At 38.3% G+C, this 23,902-nt stretch overlaps 1 protein-coding gene across 18 annotated transcripts in view; it reads right to left on the reverse strand.

Annotated features, from left to right (window-relative positions):
- POC5 (POC5 centriolar protein) overlaps positions 1 to 10,992 on the reverse strand; it is a 31,632-nt gene extending 20,640 nt beyond the window's left edge. For 13 of the 18 annotated variants that reach the window (XM_058169214.1, XM_058169213.1, XM_058169217.1 and 10 more), the window contains exons 1-5: positions 10,777 to 10,916; positions 10,536 to 10,668; positions 8,690 to 8,791; positions 7,212 to 7,314; positions 402 to 512 (exon numbers count right to left, since the gene is read on the reverse strand). In XM_058169214.1, the coding sequence (XP_058025197.1) occupies positions 402 to 512; positions 7,212 to 7,314; positions 8,690 to 8,773 (298 nt within the window). In that variant the 5' untranslated portion in view covers positions 8,774 to 8,791; positions 10,536 to 10,668; positions 10,777 to 10,916. Of the gene's footprint in view, positions 1 to 401; positions 513 to 7,211; positions 7,315 to 8,689; positions 8,792 to 10,458; positions 10,669 to 10,776 lie in introns of all 18 variants that reach the window. The other 5 variants (XM_058169228.1, XM_058169227.1, XM_058169212.1 and 2 more) reach the window with 4 other exon arrangements.
- Between the last annotated feature and the right edge of the window lie 12,910 nt (positions 10,993 to 23,902).

The raw sequence follows: 23,902 nt of genomic DNA on the forward strand, positions 1-23,902 counted from the left end.
AGCTATATATATGTAATAAGCTTCTTTAGTGTTACTTTTTTTTTCTTTCAAAAAGGGGAAGGAAATAAAATAGAATATTGTACTTATTTTTACAAAGTAGTGGCAGCTTCATATTCATTAGAGAAACTACTTTTGAATAAAAAGGGTTCCATATAATGAATAACTTAATAACTAGATAATAATTGTACACATTTACAAGTAAATGCACTTGAAGACCATAGTGACTTGATTTAAGTGAGACGGTATGGTATAAGAGACATTCAGGTGTATATGGATGCAAGCAGGTTATAACTATGGGGATTTATGTGTAAAAACCAAAAGAAATCACCACCAGATTAGGCGTATATATTAAGCTAACATAACCTCTAAGGCTATCCTCCTTCTCATCCTAGTACTTATACCTTCTATTCTTGTTGTTCGACTAGATGTTGCAAGTTCTGGGGTTCTTCCATGGCACCTCCATTTCACTCCTGCACTTTCATGCCTGTAGCCACTCATTCCTGGACTCTTTCCTATTTCAGATAAAAAAGACTGGCTATATTTAGACAGGCAGAATCAAATACTCAGCTCTGCACTGTTCACGCCATTGATCCGAAGTCTTCTGTTTTAATATTAGTGCTAGCAATTGGTAATACCTAAGTGGACTATGCCACCTATCAATAGGTTAAAAAAAAATAAAAAAGAGAAGAGAAGCTAGATATAAAAGGAATTCAATTCTAGGGAAACAGACGCACAGACTTTTATTACTTGCAGTCAGAGTGAAATACAGGCAATAGAAGCAAGAAGTAGCAAGACTGCAATCAGGCAGCAATACTTACATGAGGAAAGTGTCTTTTATTTTATCTACTAAGTTTATATGAAATGGGGATACAAGATTATGTGATACATTTCTCATATGATTACTCTAAATCAACTAGTCTTTCCTGAATGGAAAATCTTTCTAATAGTGTTTTGCAGTTTTAAAAAAGCCATTTGAAAGTGTGCCAGTTTATAGATAATAGCACCATCACAAGTTAGATAAAGTACTTCAGAAGAAGGTCAAGCTTTAGGGCAGATTCACTCAAACACAAGTGCTCCTTACTGGAATATCATCACCTTGCTGAGAAGCAATACAAAGCAGAGTTGCCACTGCTCCAATGTAGCTAATGTAACCTTACAAATTTTGAGAGTGCTAAAATATTCAAATGCAAGATTTAACATTATGGCATACTTTATTCTGATTTCTCCCCATCAAGAAACAAAACTTGTTTTAAATATAATTATCCTTAAATCTAAATTCAAGGGAAGGTTTTTGATTAGTAATTAGAGCCACCGGTCAAAATGCACTGCATCTAATCCCATGATGGCTAACCTATGGCATGCATGCCGCAGGTGGCACGCAGAGCCATATCGGTGGGCACGCAAGCTGAGCTCCGGCATGCATGCGTGCGCCAGCCAGCTGATTTTTGGGCCTTCTGGGTCCACTGGAAGTTGGCAAAGGGGCCATTTCCAGCCTCCGGAGGGCCTCCGTGGGGTAGGGAAAGCCAATTTTGCCCTCCCCAGACTCCTATAAAGGCTCTGGACTCTGGGCAGAGTGAAAAACGGGCCTACCGGGCCCACCGGGCCATCGCATGCCAAAAGCAGGGACAGTGCGGGAGGGTCACATAGAACTATTGATGTGGGCAAGTGCACACGCAACCCCCATGTACTCCCCCCGCTTTTGGCACACGATGGCAAAAAGGTTAACCATCACTGATCTAATCCATAGATTGCTGTTTTATTCAATTTAAATTTTTTGCAGATATCAACTTCTCTATGTGCTCAATCAACTAGAAGGTCTACAATCTATGATTTACCTCATAAAATGAAAAGTACCAGAGAAAATCAGGCAGCAAAACATGATGGCATCACAATTTTCCAAGCCATTTTTAAAGGTAAAAACACCCTGAGATGTAAAGGCTTCCTAAAATTAAAAATATAATTAGTTATAATGCAATCTACTTGCCTAGCTGGGATCTTTTCAAAACTATCATTTTCTACTTTCATTCTTCTTTCAACCTGTCTACACTCATCCCTTCTATTCTTAAGTATTTTCATGGCCCTTCCTGTGCATACATTTGTGTGGGAGCAAAAATGGCATTTTATATTATAAATACCTGATAAGGGAATATGGCTTTCCTTCTTAGGAATCTAATCTATCACTGATGGATAACACTATGCCACCCGGAATCATTCACAAACATAAGAGACACCAAAATAAACAAGAGAATATCCTGTATGTCTGACTGTAACAACATACATTTGATCAATGTATTTTATGATAGGCATTTTTGCATTCAAGCCTATCATTTCCAAAAACAAATACCCCCCACTCCCAACTCCTACAATAAACACATATAGCAAACATGATGAATATAATGATTTTCTATAGTCAGTCCTCTCAAAATATCCATTTTATTACAAAGACTTTCTGCCTTCCATTCACCATAGGCTACACAGCTTATCTACACTTAAAGAGGGTTCAGTCTCTGAACAAGTATTTAACCAAGAAAGACTGTGCTAGACTCAACCAAGAGAATGGTAATTAGTCCTCAATATCACCATTAAAGCAGAAAAGTATTGTTACCTCTAGTACTTGACAACTCTGCAGCTACCTTTCCAGAATATTTCAGAGAAGAGGAAATAGAGAAATTTTTGGCAGTATTTTGTCATAATAGGTTAGGACTTAAATATGAAGCTGATCAGTGCTAGCCTTGCAAAATACTGTTTTTTTCTTTCCTGTCAAGATGTCTTGACACTGTTCTTAGAATACTAAGAATTCTAGAATCTTCCCATTATTTGAATCTTAGCAGTTTCTGCAATATGCTATTAAGAAGCTGCACTTCAACAGCTATGCTAGTTCCTCATTCAGCACTCTATTCCTACAGTTTTATATATGCAGTTATGTGGAACATTATTGTTAACTTGACATAATCTTAAGAGTTCTTTTCAAAAAACGCAAAATTTTCTATTTTACTCATAATCATGTTTTATATTAAGCACCAAATAAATGTGAGTTGTCTGCAGACTCAATATGTAAAAGAGAGAAGAACTGGGAACAATGAAAAATTTCGTACAATCTAAGAACTAGGTTTGTGTGGTCTGGAAGAAGATAGGTTTCAATACCCCATTCAGTCATGAAAAGTTACAGGTAACTTTGGGCCATCTGCATTTTGTCATCCTAGACTCCCCATGGTTTTTGCTTGGGTGGGGCAAATGGTATCAAAAATTAAATTTCGTGAACAGAAAAGGGGATAAAATATAATATACAATAATATAAGAAAAAGCAACTACTTAGGTATAAGGGGGACTAAGGAGGACTAAGAGTTTGAGCTGGCCAAAATTTGTAGCAGTTATGTCCTTTCCCTTCCTACTTAATACGTTCTTTTTATATACAGTATATTTAGACATGAATTCCCTGGTTCAAAGAACATTTGCTTCCATTAGATATGTAAATGAATGGAGCTCTTTGTCACTAATTTCATACTGTTTTTCTACAGTCAGTCATAATCAATTCTTTGCTTTCCTTTTTAGTCTCCATTAGGGGACTTGATTTGGGTGCAGGTTGTGATTCCCTAATTATAAATGAACATATGTAATCACCTTCCTACTATTTTACTAGTGGGCAGAAACGATATTATTGCCAAGTCAAGATTTGTTTTCCTAACAAATATATATGACACTTAAAGAGTATAACAGCCAAAAAAAGCTAACCTTCTGTGGGTAAAAGACAGTTTCATAGTTCCAGAGAATTATGTTGGCATTAGTTGTGAGATGCCACAATCATTTTTAAATTGGGGATGTTTCACATTTTTTATGTTTTTATCTAGATTTTTGTCAACCACCTAGAGTGATTTAAGCTGTATAAATCTGCAGAAAAAAAATAAATAAATAACCATGCACGTAAATGTTTTTACAGAGGATAGCTGCCTTGGAGGAAGAGTTTTTCGTTAAACTTACTTTTTATTACCTGGACAAACAAATAGGTTTTCTTTTTATGTAAATCTAAATTGTGAACCAAGAGCAGAAATTGGAATTCCAACCAGGGTCCAGGACTACCATTATGCAGCTGGGTCAAACTGATGTTAAACATTATGTCCATTTGAAGTATACAGCAGATGTTACACAACCATATATGTGGAACAAACATTTTATTAAGGCCTACTGCATCTTAAATTCTATGCCAAAATAGACACTAAAAACTATTTTAACTTTCTCTTTTCTTTGCAAAATTAATAAAAGAAACAAAACAAAGATTTTGTTATTTTAAACAAAAGGTGCCTACAAACATTAGAACTATAATGATGTAACATATTTTGAATGTCTTTAGATGAATTAAAGTAGTATTTAACATTTGAGAAAAGTAAATATTCATAGAAAAGTAAATATTTTAGAAATGCCTCAAAATGATTTGCTAGCTAAAAACCATTGATTTATGCAAGTTACTAAATATCTATCTTTCATGTAAGTAAACTATCACATTCACACTGTGATTCAATATGAAGAATTCTATATATTTTTTTTATTTGCATTTATATCCCGCCCTTCTCCGAAGACTCAGGGCGGCTTACACTATGTTAGCAATAGTCTTCATTCTATTTGTATATTTATATACAAAGTCAACTTATTGCCCCCAACAATCTGGGTCCTCATTTTACCTACCTTATAAAGGATGGAAGGCTGAGTCAACCTTGGGCCTGGTGGGACTAGAATCTGCAGTAGTTGCAGGCAGCTGCTGTTAATAACAGACTGCATTAGCAGTCTGAGCCACAGAGGCCCCTAGTTTATCTAGTTTATATCTAGTTTAGCCAACAATATTTCATCTAGGATATTTGAAAAAAAAAATACAGGACATATACAAGTATCAAACTATGCCACAAAATCTCTTTGAGGTAAATTTTACTATAAATTAGCAAAGCATCTTAATTTGAATGTCTTAGTAAAGGAAAATTACAAATAATTGTATAGGGATCATAGAAATTGTGAGTATATTTCTATTGGAAAACAATGTTGTAATTAAGTTATGGAAAGGACCTACCTATATTGGGTGATAAAATAAAAAATATCTCAGAATAAATACCAGGACTCGTCAAATTCCAATTTTCTGGACTCGCCAAATCCTGAAGACCTTCAGTCAATCATCACAGATGAGATTGAACCGGATGAACTGGGGCTTGATTTTGTTTAAGTTAACTTTCTGTAATTTTTGCAGGTTTCACTAGTGCAGGTCTCAAACTTGGCAACTTTAAGACTTGTGGATTTCAACTCCCAGACTTCCTCAGCCAGCTTTACAAAGCTGGCTGAGGAATTCTGGGAGTTGAAGTCCATAAGTCTTAAAGTTGCCAAGTTTGAAGACCCCTGCACTAGTGGATAGATAGTTCAGGGTAATGGCTAGCTCAAAAGCATACATATAACTCTCAAGCAATAAACTACATAGTATAATCCACATACCAAAATAAAAATATGCCTTCAACCTATTCAACTAGAAACTTCAAACTATTTTTGCCATGGATTCTCAATGTCTTTGGAGATTCTCGGTCATCCAGATCATGGTTGTCCCAAAGATGCTTTTTCAAGAGGCAACCGGACTTTCTGGTTTTTTTATTTATTTATTTTATTTGCATTTATATCCCGCCCTTCTCGGAAGACTCAGGGCGGCTTACACTATGTCAAGCAATATTACACTATGTCAAGCAATCCATTTGTATATTATATATAAAGTCAATTTATTGCCCCCAACAATCTGGGTCCTCATTTTACCTACCTTATAAAGGATGGAAGGCTGAGTCAATCTTGGGCCTGGTGGGGCTTGAACCTGCAGTAATTGCAAGCAGCTACTGTTAATAACAGACTGCATTAGCAGTCTGAGCCACAGAGGCCCCTAGTTTATCTAGTTTATATCTAGTTTAGCCAACAATATTTCATCTAGGATATTTGAAAAAAAAAATACAGGACATATACAAGTATCAAACTATGCCACAAAATCTCTTTGAGGTAAATTTTACTATAAATTAGCAAAGCATCTTAATTTGAATGTCTTAGTAAAGGAAAATTACAAATAATTGTATAGGGATCATAGAAATTGTGAGTATATTTCTATTGGAAAACAATGTTGTAATTAAGTTATGGAAAGGACCTACCTATATTGGGTGATAAAATAAAAAATATCTCAGAATAAATACCAGGACTCGTCAAATTCCAATTTTCTGGACTCGCCAAATCCTGAAGACCTTCAGTCAATCATCACAGATGAGATTGAACCGGATGAACTGGGGCTTGATTTTGTTTAAGTTAACTTTCTGTAATTTTTGCAGGTTTCACTAGTGCAGGGGTCTCCAAACTTGGCAACTTTAAGACTTGTGGATTTCAACTCCCAGACTTCCTCAGCCAGCTTTACAAAGCTGGCTGAGGAATTCTGGGAGTTGAAGTCCATAAGTCTTAAAGTTAAGTTTGAAGACCCCTGCACTAGTGGATAGATAGTTCAGGGTAATGGCTAGCTCAAAAGCATACATATAACTCTCAAGCAATAAACTACATAGTATAATCCACATACCAAAATAAAAATATGCCTTCAACCTATTCAACTAGAAACTTCAAACTATTTTTGCCATGGATTCTCAATGTCTTTGGAGATTCTCGGTCATCCAGATCATGGTTGTCCCAAAGATGCTTTTTCAAGAGGCAACCGGACTTTCTGGTTTTTTTATTTATTTATTTTATTTGCATTTATATCCCGCCCTTCTCGGAAGACTCAGGGCGGCTTACACTATGTCAAGCAATATTACACTATGTCAAGCAATCCATTTGTATATTATATATAAAGTCAATTTATTGCCCCCAACAATCTGGGTCCTCATTTTACCTACCTTATAAAGGATGGAAGGCTGAGTCAATCTTGGGCCTGGTGGGGCTTGAACCTGCAGTAATTGCAAGCAGCTACTGTTAATAACAGACTGTCTTACCAGTCTGAGCCACAGAGGCCCGTTCCACTTCTCATCCAAGAAGCTTCTTTAGCTTTCGATGAGAAGCGAAACGTCTTCAAAGAAAAACCAGAAAGTGCAGTTGCCTCTTGAAAAAGCACCTTTGGGACATGGATTCTCAAATTTCAGCATGGGTGGCCTTGCATCTTTAATTTGTTTATAAAATAAGCCGGCCTTTATGCTTTGAAAAAAGCTCAGTTTCAAATATGTTACCTGCAGGTATCTGATGAACCTCCATGTGATCTGATTGTCGTAATCCACTTGGCTCAAACTTAGGGGTAACTACTGCATAACGAAGCAACTCTTCATATTCATCCTACAATAAAAAGATAAAAATATTTGTTGCTGAGTGAAAGTAAATATTTACCACATGAGTGCTTAACTCTTTACAGGTAGTTCTCAACTTATAATAAAACCATAATATGGTTTATTTATTCTAGGCTTAACCTTGTACAACCTACCATTACCTGTACTTTATCCTTTAGGTTGAATTCAACTTTGGACTACAATTCTAGTCAATATTTATGCAGTTTTATTCAGCTTCTTTTAAGATTAGGGAAGACTTAAGCAGATTCCTCAGCATGAAAACTACATGAATGCTTTATTGTTTTTTTCCATGCTAATATATGTCTATATATTCATGGCAATATAAGATACGTTTTCATCACTTTCATCTTTTTGCTAATATAAAAACAGGTGTAGTCATGGATTCCATCATGATAGGTTCATAGGAAAATGTACCTTACAGAAACACATACTCACAGTCAGGATATACCGTAGTAGTATATGCACATACACAAATATGTAATAAGATAGATCATGCATATGTGCTTAGCTTCCATCTGAGAACTGAACATGAACAGAAGGAAAAATACACAAGCTACATTGTTGCTATGTTATTTCACCATTATTACTGTTTAAATAGAAAGGCAGGGATGTTAGCAAGTCAACAATAAACAACTAGCCTCAAAAAAAAAAAAGCCACATGAAAAGCTTCCAAGGCAACAGTTGTTGACCAACTAAGCATTGCTAGGCCAAGCCTGAAATTTAGCTTCAGTTGTTATTCTTGGCTGAAAATCTAGAAGCAAACAAGATGAAAAGACAAATCCTAAATGCTCTTTTTAATTTTCATTTGGCTAGTATCCACACCTAGTAGGAACTATGATAGTAGCAGTACAGAAAAAAAAATAGGTGGAATGCAAGCTAGGTTTCCCAGTTGGTGATAATTCATCCTGACAACAACCCTGTGTGAAGATTGATTGTGAACTCAGGTAGGCAGAAGGGACCATCCAGCAACTAAAGTGTACCTGTCTAAGTTCAGCCATTAGAGAAAAAACACCTTATTCTGCAGAGGATACACTCTTTTTTTGAATTCTTTTCTCACAGTACTCATTGTTTTCACTCACGGCACTAAGAATATGGGTTTTTAAACTATGATTTATAATTAGCATGTTATGCCAATGCAATTGTGAATTCAAAATCCATGCTCTATTAAGAATTTGTTTATCTAATGTCTTATTTTTTATATATTTCTTCTATACCGTTGCATTTGCAAGTTAATTGGATTTATAAAAAAGTCATTGTGATATAAAAATAACAGCTTCTCACAAAATAATTTTTAAGACCGGAATTTACAAGATATTGTACAAGCTCCAAATAAACAAGAAAAAAACATTCATTTTTGAGCCTACCTGAAGATCAGAAGAGACAGAACTGCCTCGATCAGAATCTTTTGGTAGAACAGGACTTGCGCTTTTCTCTTCAGATGATGACATCTTACATTAAAGTACTTCCTGTAAAAAGTTCCAGAAGTTGAACTTTACTTGCAATCAGTAACTGGGGTGTTTGGCTTGTGTTTTCCAAATCAAGCCAAGAAAAAGGAACTCAACTGTTTTCTGAATCTGATTTGATAGTGATAAATAAGCCCTTGTTCTTAATTTATACACCAGAGTAACCAAATTATAGAAAAAAAGTTTCTATGGTATGTTTAGCTACTAAGCCAGAAACCTGCTGGTACTACAAAAACTGCAAGTTATCTGTAAATTAGTAATCTGGAGAATTCTATTTAGCTGTGCTTTGTTATCACTGCAAAGAGTGTCTTCTAAACCCCAGGAGAAAAATCTGCAGATTTTGACTAAACAAATGATTAACTCATTGATCTTAGCCCTAATCAAATGCAAGAATAATTAGTAGCCTACAAAAGCAGACTCCATAGCTTTTCTCTCTCTCATTTAAACTTTAGCCTAATCATCTATATATTGCTTAAGATGGATATAAAGCAAGTATAGAAAATGAGAAAGGGTATCATACAAAACATTTTATATAACACTTAAAAGACAAAAACAAATCCAGAATGTTTACATTAATAACAACCCTGTAAGTAAGCTCTTAGCATTTTTTTCAGGATTCAGATGAGTAACCAAAAAGAAAAGGTTAACTCAATTAACAATTTTTAAAATGTTTTATATTAGAATGGGTCTTTGTCCCTGTGATTTTTGTGATACATCATTTTACTATAGCATTCATTTTATGTTACCTGAACTATAAGTATATTAATAAATGTTGATGCATATCTGAAATAAAATTTGAATCAGACTTATTTGACAACCATTTTTACTAGGCTAAATGAATGTCCTTAATACTTTTCTCAAAGAAGGGCAGTTGAGAAGAGGGAAAATCGTGTTTCAGTAAGATTTTCAGTTCACTTTGGGAACTGTCTCAACAGGTGAAACAAAGTCAGATTCTACAAAGACATTCTGACCATGAATCGTTACATTATCAAACAGCATATTTTGTCTCAAGAATTTGAAATCCCTAAGCAATCAATACAGTCATCTGTCTGACTATATTGTGACAAACTTGCACTATACAGTATTTTCTTGCTGTGTTCTGAGAATTGCAATTTAGATGAAGTGGATTTCTAGCGTTACTCGTATATCCAGAGACAGAGAATGATATGTTTATGAATAGCTGGACTACAGTTCCCATCATTTCCTTGTCTTTGGCTGTGCCAGTTGGTACTATAGGTAATCCTCAATTTATGACACAATTGACCCAAAAATTTCCATTGCTAAGCGAGACAATTTTGCCCCATTTTACAACATTTCTTGCCACAATTGTTAAGTGAATCACTGCAAGATAGTAGTATGGCTGTCCAATGAATCTGGTTTCCCCATCGACTTTTGCTTGTCAGAAGGGTGCAAAAGATGGTCACATGACTCTGGGACTCTGCAACTGTCATAAATATGAACCCACTATCAAGCATCTGAATGTAAATCACACAACACTGCGAGTGTCATGGGCACAAGCCAGTTGCCAAACTTTCGAATTTTGATCACATGACCATGGGGATGCTACAATGATCGTTAAGTGTGAAAACGTGTCATAAGTCATTTTTTCAGTGCTGTTGTGACGTCAAACCCTCAGTCACTAAACGAATGGGTGTTAAGTTGAGGACTACCTGTAATAGGAATTGGTTGGTGCTCAGGGTCTGGAAAACCATGGCTTTGTTATACTTGCTCTTATAGATTGGCTTACATCCAGAAAGAAAAGTTGACCTGATGAGGAAATCATCCTTCCCAGCCTGATGCCTCCCAGTTGTGGGTCAGCACATCTATAACGGCGCCCTTTGGTTCGACGCAATCTAAACAATTTCACGAGTTAACTGCGCCTGCGAGGAAGTGCAAGAAGAAAAAAACTGAAAAAAGATTCCAGGTTTAGGCAGATACATGCTAAATGCAGGAAAGTCTAGAAGTGAGAAGAGGATCCCTTGTTCTACCTTCTGCACCCCAGTTACGTTTTCTTTCCTGCACCTCAGTCGGGCTTCCTACCTCCCCAACGTCGCAACCAGACGCTCCCCGCTCACCTGAAGAGGAGCCGCCGCTCCTCTTTTCCCCAGCAAAAGCCTGGCAGTTTCAAACTGACTGCACCGAAAGAGAGAGCTATCGCGATTGGTCCCAGTCCTTTTGTTAAAGGCCCACTGACAGGACAAAACTTTCCAGCCTCTCACTTGCCAATCGGCAAGCCGGCAAGAAACTCGGAGGCAGGGCTTCGCCAATGACGGCAGCCAATGAAAAACCACAGAACGCCCCAACTGCAGACTGGGATTTTTCAGGAGTCCCGGACAAAGATGAAGCCGTAATAGAATTTGCCCCAGCGCCGTGCTGATTGGTCCGTTGATTGGTAGCCCGGGCTCGAGAGGCGGGTAGCGAGGAGACAGTTTAATGGATGTCACGTGATAACGGCAGAGAGAGGGTTGAAAGGACTGGGGTAGGATGGGCGACTTGTTTGGGTCATTTGCGACTGTGTTGAAATTATTGTTAAGGAGGTAGCTGAAATAAGATGATTGATGATAATAATAATAACAATAATAATAAATAATAATAATAACGGCTGTTTTATTAGAACAACCTTTCGCACCGTTCTCTTTCCTGAAAAAAAAAACCCAAAACCCACCAGGCGCCTCCAGGCATAAAAAAGCTGAAAAACTCTTATTTTCTTATTAGTTTATTATCAGCAAAGCAAGTCCAAATTGTTTTGTTTGGGTGTATGTGAGGGTATGTGAAAACCAGCAAGTAATTTTGGCAGAGAACAGACTCATTACACTCACTTTCGTAATAAGCCTTTAGTTAAGAAACAGTGGCATTGGGTGACATATAATTCAAACCAGAAATTTAACAATAAACCAGTTTACTTATTTGAAAAACATAGGCCACTATAGTTGATGCTGCTAAACAATGCATATAAATATACCAAATAATAGAACAAATATTACTTAAAAATGAAAAGGAATTTGTTTTCTATATAACTGCTAGACAGCTCCTGAATAAACCGAACAACTTGTATGATTGTTGTATTTTTCTTTTTTACCAGGAATTTACATCATTTCTACAGCAGGTGGCAACACATCATAATGTAAGACACCAGCAAATTGACGATGATCACTTGGAGCAAATAAAGTGATTGGAATGCATAATAAACCTTGAGAAAAAGCAATTGTAAACAGGGTTAATAAAGCAGTGTTGATAAAGATTCTGTATCACTATCAAATAGATTTTGTTCTTGTAATAAATGCAAGTGTGAGGTTCCAGAAGATAATAAAGAACAGGAGCAAATGAATAGCAATAAAAGATACACAGCTGTATATAATGCCAGTGAGACTATACACAATTACAATAAATATAAATCACTTATCCTTCGAGAAGTTTGTGACCAGATAAATACATCTTAGTATATTTTTTCTTCATTCCTCCAATATGGATATGTTGTATTTTTAATGTTTAAATCTACTGTACAGAAATGTTATTTGTTCCTAATGAATAAGAATTAATGCATTGATATACTTGTAATAGAAAAAGATCCACTAATAAAATAGGTTTTCTCAAATGCTTATCAAATCATCAAGAAGGAGTTACGGTAAGGTTATAGGCTGCAAACCAGGAAAACTGGGAGAAAATCTAGGTTGATTTTTTCTGCCTTGTACTCCTTTTGGTTCTGTCATCTGCAGTGTCCTGTGGTCATTTGATTGCAATTTGTGACTTTCCCTACCCTCTTCCCACAAGCAAAGTCAATGAGTAAGATGGCAGGAAGTTGCAGTCGCTCACATTCCCACTGTTTCTCCCGATGACCCCACCTCTCTAGATCAGCAGGCATATGCCCAGCCCCACTCGCATTGGACTATGGTGCTCACCTACAGTAACCACCTTTGTGCCTGCCTGCACACTTTAGCACTCACTTGCCCGCCACAGGCCTGCTTGTGAACCACCTAAATAAAGGCTTGTGACCAGGATTTGTAACTTCCTGTTGGATTCCCAGTTGATTTTGCTTGTTGGAAACTGGCAGAAAATTGCAAGTTGTGATCATGTGAGGTCCTCTCTTAGTGACCCAAGATCCTCACTTAACAGGGATTAACCTGAATACTTAGCACAGTAGCAAGTGCTAATGATTGTGCCAAATTTCTTTCCCAAATAAGTGTGCATTTGAGAGATGCAAACTCTTAAGGAATCACTATAGCAAAGCAAACTACTCTGCACTTTTTTGTTCTCTATAAGAAAACAAAAATATTTGCAGTCAAAAATACCTATACACTGTGAACTTTCACATTAAAACAAGCAGCTGGCTGGGATGTTTATACAGTGTAGCTTTCTCCAGTCTTGTTCCACAAGAGAGAGGAACTTCCACTATTACCTGCATGCATGACCAATATTTTTGAAGGCACCAGCTTCTCTTCATATCATTGCACCATTTCAGAAATAGTTCTGCACTTGCTGTGCTTTGCAACCAAACTCATTTAGTTCAGCATACATATAGCAGAAAAAGTATTGAAAAAAATTGGAACATTGGAAGCTCTGCAGACTCGTCGTTGCTGTTAGTTGTGAAGTCGTGTCTGACCCATTACGATACCATCCTCTGGAGTTCATTTAAGCTCATGCCGACTGCTTCAGTGACTCCAGCCAGCCACCTCATTCTCTGTCGTCCCGTTCTTCTTTTGCCCTCAATCTTTCCAAGCATTAGGCTCTTCTCCAGTGAGTCCTTCCTTCTCATTAGGTAGCCAAAGTATTTCAGTTTCATCTTCAGGATCTGCAGATTCATGGATGGACCATTTCTCACTTGATGGGGATTTGCCTGCCTCTGCCTCCCGCCTCTTGGGTTCAGGCAATTCTCTTACTTTCTTCCAAAAGGTTCTGCAGCAGTGGTATCACTGCAGTACCATAATTTCAGTAGTGCCTTGGTGGGTTTGTATCTCTTAGCCACTATTAGGGATAAGGGTGTATATAAATAGGCCATCTAAATATTAGTGGTCAGAAAATAATGACATTAGAACATTCTGATTGGTGTTCTTAATTTACAATGTTTTTGTTAGGGTGTTTTTGTGTGTGTATGCACTGCCCAGAGTTGCACTCTGTGAGATGAATGGATATATAAATAGAATAAATATCTTCCCTGTACAGTATTAAGCCTGAGGCACTATCTTTTTAATTAGATTTTTTTAAAATTTTCAGTTCAGCTTAAAAAAACCTGGAACTAGTGCCTGGATTCACACAACTTGCTAAATCAAAAACCTAGGTTATCAAAACCTGGCTGATGCTGTTTTCATAGAGAATGATATACTCAAAACAATACATTTTTAAATGTGATGGCTTGGTTCCAGCAATACAGTGATACAATGGCTAGATTCGCACAATACACTGAACAGCTCCCCCCCAATGCCATTGTACCCTAGCATAGTTTGTTGTGCAAATCTAGCCTGTGTGACTTGCAGCGTTGCAGATGAAAGGAGCAATGGACTGTAACTTACATACTAATTGTAAATGTGGCAAATGGGAACAAGAATGTTCCCTTTGTCCCCTCCTGATTTTCCCTTGCTTCTTCAGAATCATTTACTCCCAAAATTTGATTTTGCTGCTATCATTTACTCTTTCAAATTACAATGCACATAATGTAATAACTACAGATTATGACTTACTTAGGCTTCACTGTTGTTAATTAGCAGCTTTTTCTGGGCATGGTCATTGATATATACACACTAATTCTATTACAGATGCATAATGCACTTTACAATTGGACTGGCAAGTAATGATGATTAGGCAGTGCGGCATTCTGGCTGTAGCCATCCTTTCTTTCTGAGACTGCAGTTCTCTTTCTCCGGTCTGATTCATTCTGAGTCATACACAACATCTTGTTGAAATGGAACGCTCATCAAAGGGGACTGTCGTGCCTGTTCTGCACCATTAGGTAATTGTATTTCTTCAAGAAATGTCTCTTGGGCTAGAATGGGGGAAGAAGTCTAAAGAAGAGTAGCCATTAGTAAGGGAGACTGCAGGCTCAAGTAAAAAAGAAAATAGACCCCCTGGAACATAGAAAACCTCAACGTGACTAGGAATATGACAAATGCAATCATTTGGGTTGTCATGTTTTATTAGCACAAAAAACTCTGAGAAATCTCAGTCTTGTACGGGAAGGGAAGGAAGGACTTCAAAAAAAACACATTTGATATATTATCGTACAATAATAGCAACTCAATTTTTCAAGTGCTGGTTGTATTATGCCTAAACAATACCATTCATGTCTGGGACAGACCTATTCGCAAGCTTGAAAGAACTTCAAGAAATCTAGAAGGGTCATAAATAGAAAAGGAAAGACCTATATTCTGCCATGGCTAGATTTACACAACGTACAAAACCTGAGTTATTAAAACAAAAGCTACATTCACATAAGGTGCTATGCAGTGGTGAAATCTAAATTTATTTACTACCGATTCTGTGGGCGTGGCTTGGTGGGCGTGGTGTGGCTTGGTGGGCATGGCAGGAGAAGGATACTGCAAAATCTCCATTCCCACCCCGTTCCTGGGGGAAGGATATTGCAAAATCTCCATTCCACCCTACTCTGGGACCAGCCAGAGATGGTATTTTGTGGTTCTTTGAACTATTCAAAATTTCCGCTACCGGTTGTCTAGAACCTGTCAGAACCTGCTGGATTTCACCCCTGGTGCTATGCCCAAATACATATGGCTCATTGTGATGCCTGATTCACATAACATGAATAACCACAAACAACTGAAATCCATTTTAGCCTAGTCTATCATCCCTTGCAAACTCCAGGAGAATTGTTCAGTGTCTATGGAGTACTGGATGACTTCAGTGGGGAGCGGGTGCAAAAAAAGATAGAAAATGGAACACAATTTCTTGGAAGAGAGCAGGACCAGCTGCCTGGCATCCTAAATAATAGCATTTTTCATGACAACTTTATGTTGCAGGAACTATTTGTTTTTATGTGTCATCAATATGGATTATTTGTAATAAAGGACATCAGGTTCATAACCAGAATTGGGCCCAGAATCATGGTAATTAAGCAAAGCAGTTAAGTGTGATATCACATGACCACTTCGTTCAATGAATGCAATCCTGGCAGTAGTTAAGTGGAGCATGGGGTACTTTGGGCTGAGGGAAGCCTGGTGGCCCTAAATGCCTTCAGGTTGCTAACTACCCAGCCAATTGCCATGCATGGGAGCCTTCAGACAGTTCAGGTGTATCAGCATGCACAAAGCTGCTGCGACCCTGGAGGCCTTCCGCCTGCTCCTTCTCGAATCACATGTAGGTGCTCTTGGTCAGCTCCAAGGTCCAGCAGCATGCAATCTTTCCATTTTTCTGTAACTTCTGATGGGTACACCCAGCTGATGCAAGGCTCGGCCTTTCTACATACTTTACCTCGTTCCATTCTGCAAATGGGCACTCTTTTTGTGATCCTGTAGACCCTTTTAAAGCAACTCCCTTTTTGGAGGCGTTACCATTTACATCATAAATGAAACCAGATTCCCAGTTACCCAAAATATGGTCACAGGACCATTGGGAGCAGTGCAATGTTTTACAGCTTCTGGAAATGCTTTATGGGTTGTAAAACATCCTTTCCCAGTTCATTGTAACTACAACCAATCATTAAGCAACTGGTCATAAATTAAGCACTACCTGTACAGTAAGAAAATAATATCTCAGTGGGAAACAGTACCTGGCTGACCTTATTAGGATTGGAAAGTTAAGTAGGACCAGATCTTGGTTAGACTACAGTACCAACAAGTACTAGAGCTTTAAGTTAGATGAGGAAATAGAAAAACATCACAGAAAAAGAAAATGGCAAATTATCTTCATTCCATTGCTAAACAAACCATGGATATAGCATTGAAGTCACTTGAAGTCAAGCTTGACTCAAAAGTCAACCTGCTCTAAATCCAAATATGACAAGACAATAGCCCCAGCACTGGGAAGACAAAAACTTGAAGTAAAGGGGGAGAATTCACCCACAATATATTTAATTCACATTAAATATATATAATTATATATACATACCGTATATATCGTCTTAAAATGACTTTTTTAGAAAAAAATTAAATATATTATATGAATGTAAAATGAGCTTATTTTTCTGTTGAAGGTACACAGTTGAAAGTCTGTGATTATACTGCAAGTTTATCCATATCTACGGAAATATAAACTATTAATGAACTTCTATTACATAAATGTTTATGCCGTGTCAGTCATAACTTATTTAATGTGGCTATCAACATAGGCTGCATCTGCTGCCATCATGTAAACATTATTAATAGACACAGCTAGCCAAAACAGAGAACTGATTCCTAGTAATTATCCTGAACCAGATGGGTTAAATTCATCAATCCACTCATGAATGCCATTGGATTGCTTCCCACAAAATGGTTTGCCACAAGCCGTTTTTTCTTGATAACACTACAGAGACATTGTGGTGTGATCTCCATTGGGATACATCAATTTATTAGGCAATATTCTTCAGTTTTAGTAACTGGCTGAAACCAGATGGTTACTCAGGATCTGTAAAAGGTCTTTGCTGTCTGTTTTGCTACTATAACAGACAGTTGGAGAAATAATGACACAATGAGCAAAAATATAGAGATTATTTCTTAATTGGATATTTGGTACATACTATCTTTTGCTTTGACTCTCAGTAAAGCAGAGTTCAGGTTACAAATAGATACTGAAGTCTGCCTCAAAGATGGAGTACCTGCCAAATCCAGGAAAACTGATCCAGAGATATCCAAAAGTGTTTAATTGTAAGGAAATACTTTGCAGAAATAACTATTTCAAAGCAAGCCCCTGTTCCCACCTACGCTATTAATTTTCAGGCGTTGATGAACATTAGTATATCTCTAAAGGAAGATGCATAAATGTCTTCCTGTGAAACCAAAACATGGAATGCTGAAATAATGGCCATTTCACCACCAGTAAATTGACGTTAGCAGCATCTAGCCATTTTAAGATAGTATAAGACCTATTCTGCTTACTGTTATTTTGGTACAAGAAATGCTTGAGTAATTCCAGAACAGGGATCTACAATCTTGGTCCCTTTAAGACTTGTGGACTTCAACTCCCAAAGTTTCTCAGCCAGCAAAGCTCATGTAATGGAGAAATTACTCATGTAATTGCATTTTGAACATTTGACAAAAGGCTGGCATTTATGGCCATTTTTGGTGGGTTTTGTTGGTTTCCAGTTTTTACTTCCCATTTCCAGCAAAAAAAAAAAGCCCACTGAGGAAAATAGGTTTGCTTAATAACCACCGTGTTCACTTAATAACCACTGTAAAAAGGTTGTAAAATTGGTGACCTGCTTAACAACTGCCAAGACTTACAACTATAATTCTGGGCTCAGTTACAGTCAGAAATATACTTCTTGCAGACAACTTGGCACCATTGATGCTTAATTTCTGTAATTATTTTGTTACTGATTTTGAACTGTGGGCTGATACTACTTCTATACTTTGTCCTTGGAATCAATTTGTTATTGATCTCTGGTGTGGCACTGCTAAACCTTGATTTGATGTTTGCAAATCTGAAGCTTCTTGGACCATGTTTGATTTCTACTTTCTATCCTAGAGAGATCTGTACAACGACAAAATTCCAGTGAAATAATTCATAATACATTGTGTTGATGAATTTGTATTGCATTGTATTTGTTCAAATAACACTTGATAATAAAGCAAGCGTTGTTCCATTTCTATACCTTTCGAGGATCCCAGTATTAATATAGTCCATGCTCAAACCAAAGATTCATTTCTGCCCTTCTCCATCTTATTCCTCCATCTTATTCCTCCTTACTCCTCTTTCGTCCACCTGATGTATTAGACTATAGCTGTAGAACATCCAGTCAATAGGCTGGTAAGGAAATAGGGAAGTATATTTCCATATCTAGAAGGCACATATCAAGAAAGTTCATCTATTTAGTTAGAATTTCTCTCTTTGCCTTGAAATTGAGAAAAACATGATGTAATGACATATTTTTGAATGATTAATTTGGACAACAATAGGTAACAACCAGATAGAACTGCCATTCAAATTACAATGTCTTCTTTGAGTTCATTGGCTGAGGGACAATTGATTTGCCTCATTGTGAAATCAATCTGTGACGTATATAGGAAGTACTCCTTCAAAAAGCAATGTGAAGTGAAATTAACAGAAAATCCAAACATAAAAATATTATAGCTCACCAAAAAGGTCATATACAGGATTTCTTGCATGGGAATAAATAATAAAGGAAAATTAGTACTATTCTACTTAAATCTTAAAAAGGTAAAAACTTGGGGATCTATTTTAAAAGATAAATTATGAGAACATTTTTATAGCTTGTAGTAGAATCTGATCAGTCCTTTGTTTGAATTCAGTTCACATTGTCTTCTCATGGGCTATAAAGAGGTACGCTCTGTTCCAGAACAGTAATCACAATCCATTAAATTCTACTCCCTGTAGTCTTTGTTCCCAGTTACATTTCATACGGTAGATCTGTGTGTGTGCGTGCTGCAGAAGCAAAAATTTGTTCCAAAATGTTCACATAAGAAGCTGGCAGAATTATTACAAGGGTTTTACTTCTACATGACATTTTGCTTAACTATAGTCGTTTTAATAAAAACTGAAAAGATTTTACTTCTCATTAAAGAAAAACAAGCAAAAATGGATATACATGATACTTTAATGAAGTTAGTTCCTCAAGAAGATGTAAACTTGGTAACATGCAAAAAAGTTTATTTTGCCTGGGTTCACATACAATATGCTCAATGCATCAGTGGCAGGGCAAAGTTATTGTGCTAATATAATACAATCAGCAGTGGGCAAGAGAAGATTAATTTTCATTTTGTTTGGGAGTTAAACTACTTTTACTCAGTGGTCTGTGTTGTGAAGAGCATCATTCAGCCCAAAGTTGGATAATGCTAAATTACTGAATGAGTAATCATTCTTCTAAGAAATTGAGCTGGAGATAAATTGTATATGAAAAATACAGATTCCCATTTATAGAACTCACTGGCAGATTCCTCTCAATTTCAAACCATGCCTGCTTAGCACTAATTACTTGTAACATCACACACACTATTGCCTGCTTGTCCACTGGATAAGGTGTAAGTGCTGTAGTGAAGCCTTCTAAGGATATTGAGTTATTTGATTATTGGTTTTTAAGCAGATCTAGTATTGTCACAGATTTACCTTGGCCCCTTGCACAAACAGCAGAAACTATGCTAGACTTTTGTAAAAAGATACAGTAGTAACCAAATGGAATTAGAAAAAGAAGCCTTAGCTCCAGAAAGGGAGCAAAGGCAGTTAAATTGGAGAAACAATTGGCCACAGTAGGTGAAGACAAAGGGGGAAAGAGCATAGCACGATGTCTCTCCTTATTGGGAAGATGAATGTGTTTTTTGATAATGCTGCAGATAACTTGACAATATATTCACACAGAATTGAACATTTTTTAAGGAAAAGAGATGGTTGTTGAAAAGAAAAGTGCTTGTTTTACTGAGATTTATTGGAGGAAAGGCATAGCTTTATTAAAATACTTAACTTTTTCAGGAAAATTATAAGGCTTCAGCTTTCCAGAACTAGGAAAAAGAATGCAGGGACATTTGACAACAAAACCTCTGTTGATTACAGAGCATTTTTCAGGTTTCGTAAGTGCAAGCCAAAAAAGGGAAAGTCCATTTGCAACATATGCAACCGAATTTAAAAAGCTGTCTAAACATTATAAATTTGGTGAAAAGCTAAATTACATACTAAGAGTTTGAATAGTTTGTGGAGTTTTGAAAGAAAGCATAAAAAAGATTCTTAATAGAGATAAATGTATCATTTAAAATGGTTATCTCCAAGGTAACTGCTGCTAGACATACAACAGAACTGCATTGAGGATTTTTTGGTTACCTCATGCATAGAAATAGAGGAAAATTCCACGGTGTTTCTCTCTATAACTATGCACAAAGGTTTATATTGTGATAACACACTTGTTTTTGAAGTAGACGTTTTGCAAAGAGTCAGAGACCAGGTACTGTAGAACTGTTCATGTACTCAGTGGTCTTTAAGTTATACAATTATCACTGGAGAACATGTTGACATGCATTTGCAAAACCTCACTCAATGTTCCAGAGAATGGTTGACTATGACCTTCAAGTATGATGCAACAGTTATGAGTTCTTAAACCTAACACAAGTATTGTGGTCAAACCATTGAGGCACAAAGCGTATACAAGCATCCAGAGAAATTTCAAACAATTATAAGTATTACAAAAAATGTTAATACACCTATGAGCTATTTTAGGAGATCCATTAACCGAACAGATTTTTTAAATATGCCTACTATGCGTCATCCATTGAATAGTTTCCAATAAATGTGAAGGGCATAGCAATGTACAAAGCTATGCCAAAAAGCTTTCCCAGAAGCCAAAAGAAAAGAAGTGACATCAGACACAGTACTCACATGTTAGAATCACCCACTTATCAGTGAAGTTGAATTGTGGTGTCTCACTATATGGCACTTAAGTCGCATTGTGAAAGATAGCAGTGAATGGCCACTAAGAAAAAAAATGCACCAAATAGGCAAAGAAGCTGAGGTTTGCTTTGAGTGTTAAATGCATAAACAGAAAGGAGTTTACTCTCATATACCACAGTCCATATTTAATCCACAAAAAGATATTCTGCTTACACCATCTGTGCAAATTTACATTAGGCTTTGTGTTATATATTTGAACTTTAGGAGGGAAGTTTGGGCGGGAACAAGCACATTGCTGATTGGCTGATGCCTCAGCCAAAATAGTATTTAAAGAGGGGTTTTGCCTGTTGGTCTTTCGCTGGGTCACAATAAAATAAAGAGCTGTTGTCACTTGTATGGTCTCCTGCCTCGTCATTGCCCAAACATAACATTGGCGACGAAGGTGGGATACTGAGGCAGCGAGACCAGGAAAAGAGCTGAAGGAGTACGGATTCGCAAAACCCAGCCAGTGTCGGAAGCGGTTACATAGCAATGTCCAGCTATACACCACCAGCGCCGTTTGACCCTGCCAAGGAGAAATGGGGGTCGTACATGGCTCGTTTCGAGTGTTTCCTCGAAGCAAACGAACTACAGGGAGTCTCGGATAATCAGAAGCGTGCTTACTTCCTGAGTCACTGCGGACCAGAGGTTTTCGATACCGCCGAATCGCTGTCGGAACCAACGCTGGTACAGTCGGTACCATGGCAAACGCTGCAAACGACACTGAAAGCACACTACGCTCCGGTGCCGTCGAAGTTTGTTCAGCGTTTCGAGCTAAGACAGAGAGTTCAGCGAGAGGGCGAATCGATAAGCGTGTACATGGCCGCATTGAGGAAAGCCGCGAACCACTGTGAGTATCGGGATTTGGATGACTTTTTACTGGAACAACTCATTTGTGGGGTCCGGAACATTCGTTTACAGAGGCGGTTGCTGTCCAAAAGCAACCTAACCCTAGCCCTGGCCCTGGATGAGGCAAGGGCACACGAGATGTCCACCAAAGCGGCGGAGACCCTACAGAAACCGAACACACCGAACACTGGCACGAAAGCAACGCCAGTCCACAGCGAAGTCGTCGAGGCCGAATCCGGGGGCGAGGAAGAAGAAGAGGTCTTCCATACCGGAAGGGCAGAGAGAGGCAACCGGGACGAGTGCGTGAGCTGCGGAGGCCAACACCAACGACAAAATTGCAGATTCAAGGACGCAATTTACCGGCGGTGCGAAAAGAAAGGGCACATCGCACAGGCCTGTCAAGCCCATCAACCGCCCCGCCCAAAATTCAAACCGGCCAATCAGCAGAGCGCTGGACCGACAAAACGGCCAGGGATTGGCTCATCCAAAAGAGGCACGAAATTGAACCAAACAACTGTACGAGTGGGTCACGCATCAACGCGAATAGAAAAGAAGATATTCACATGGACGCACATCGAAGGAGTGCCGTGTAAGATGGAGGTGGACACCGGCTCGTCGATCACAATCATGTCCTGGGACACCGTCGCGAGGAACCTGCCAGATGTCGTGAAACACCAGCTGCAAACCCAAAAGCTGAGAGTGCAAGACTACCAGGGAAACCGGATCCCTGTTCGAGGAGTCACGTCCGTCAAAGTGAGATACGGGAATTTTAAGAAAACTCTACCGATCACCATCGTAGACGGAAACCTTCCAAGCTTGCTAGGCCTGGACTGGTTCAGAGCCCTAGGGATGGAAGTGACCAGGGTTCACAGCAACGGAGTCAACCTAAAAGATGAACTGCTGAAAGAGTTCGAGGACGTCTTCCAGGACTGCCTGGGCAAGTACGTGGGGATCCCTATTTCGTTTAATTTAGATCCCCAGGTGGCCCCCATTAGGTTAAAGGCTAGGCGGGTTCCCTTCACCCTTAAGCCCAAGATTGACCGGGAGTTAGACAAACTAGTAAACCAGGGCATACTAGTCCCCGTCGACCATGCCAAATGGGAGACACCGATTGTGACCCCAGTCAAACCGGACGGATCAGTCCAGATTTGCGCTGACTACAAGGCAACGCTTAACAAAGCGTTGCAAAAGAGCGCATACCCCGTTCCCGTAGTGCAACATCTGTTACACTCGTTGGGACAAGGGCAGGTCTTTGCCAAACTCGATTTGGCCCAAGCCTACCAACAACTACCCGTAGACAATGACACAGCCGAGGCACAGACGATTGTAACACATCGAGGTGCTTTCAAATGCACTCGACTCCAGTTTGGAGTCAGCGTAGCCCCAGGGTTGTTCCAAAATCTAATGGAACGTCTGCTACAGGGAATACCGGGGGTCGTGCCACATTTTGATGACGTACTAGTTTCAGCAGAGAACCTAGAAGAGTTAAGGGTCAAACTACGGAAGGTCTTGGGCATTTTCAGGTCTGCTGGACTTAAGGTCAAGCTCAACAAATGCCAGATAGGAGTTGAATCCGTAGAATTCTTGGGTTACCAAATAGACAGAGAAGGCATCCACCCCACGGAGAGCAAAGTGCGAGCCATTAAAAAGGCTCCGGCTCCAGAGCTTCCGGTTTGGCTCCGCTTCGTGGAGAGCAGCTATGATTTAGCTGCTAACTCCCTAGTCAGTAAGAGATGTCAGGACATCGTA

This window comes from Ahaetulla prasina, chromosome 2, assembly GCF_028640845.1.
Source record: "Ahaetulla prasina isolate Xishuangbanna chromosome 2, ASM2864084v1, whole genome shotgun sequence".
Taxonomy (NCBI): domain Eukaryota; kingdom Metazoa; phylum Chordata; class Lepidosauria; order Squamata; family Colubridae; genus Ahaetulla; species Ahaetulla prasina.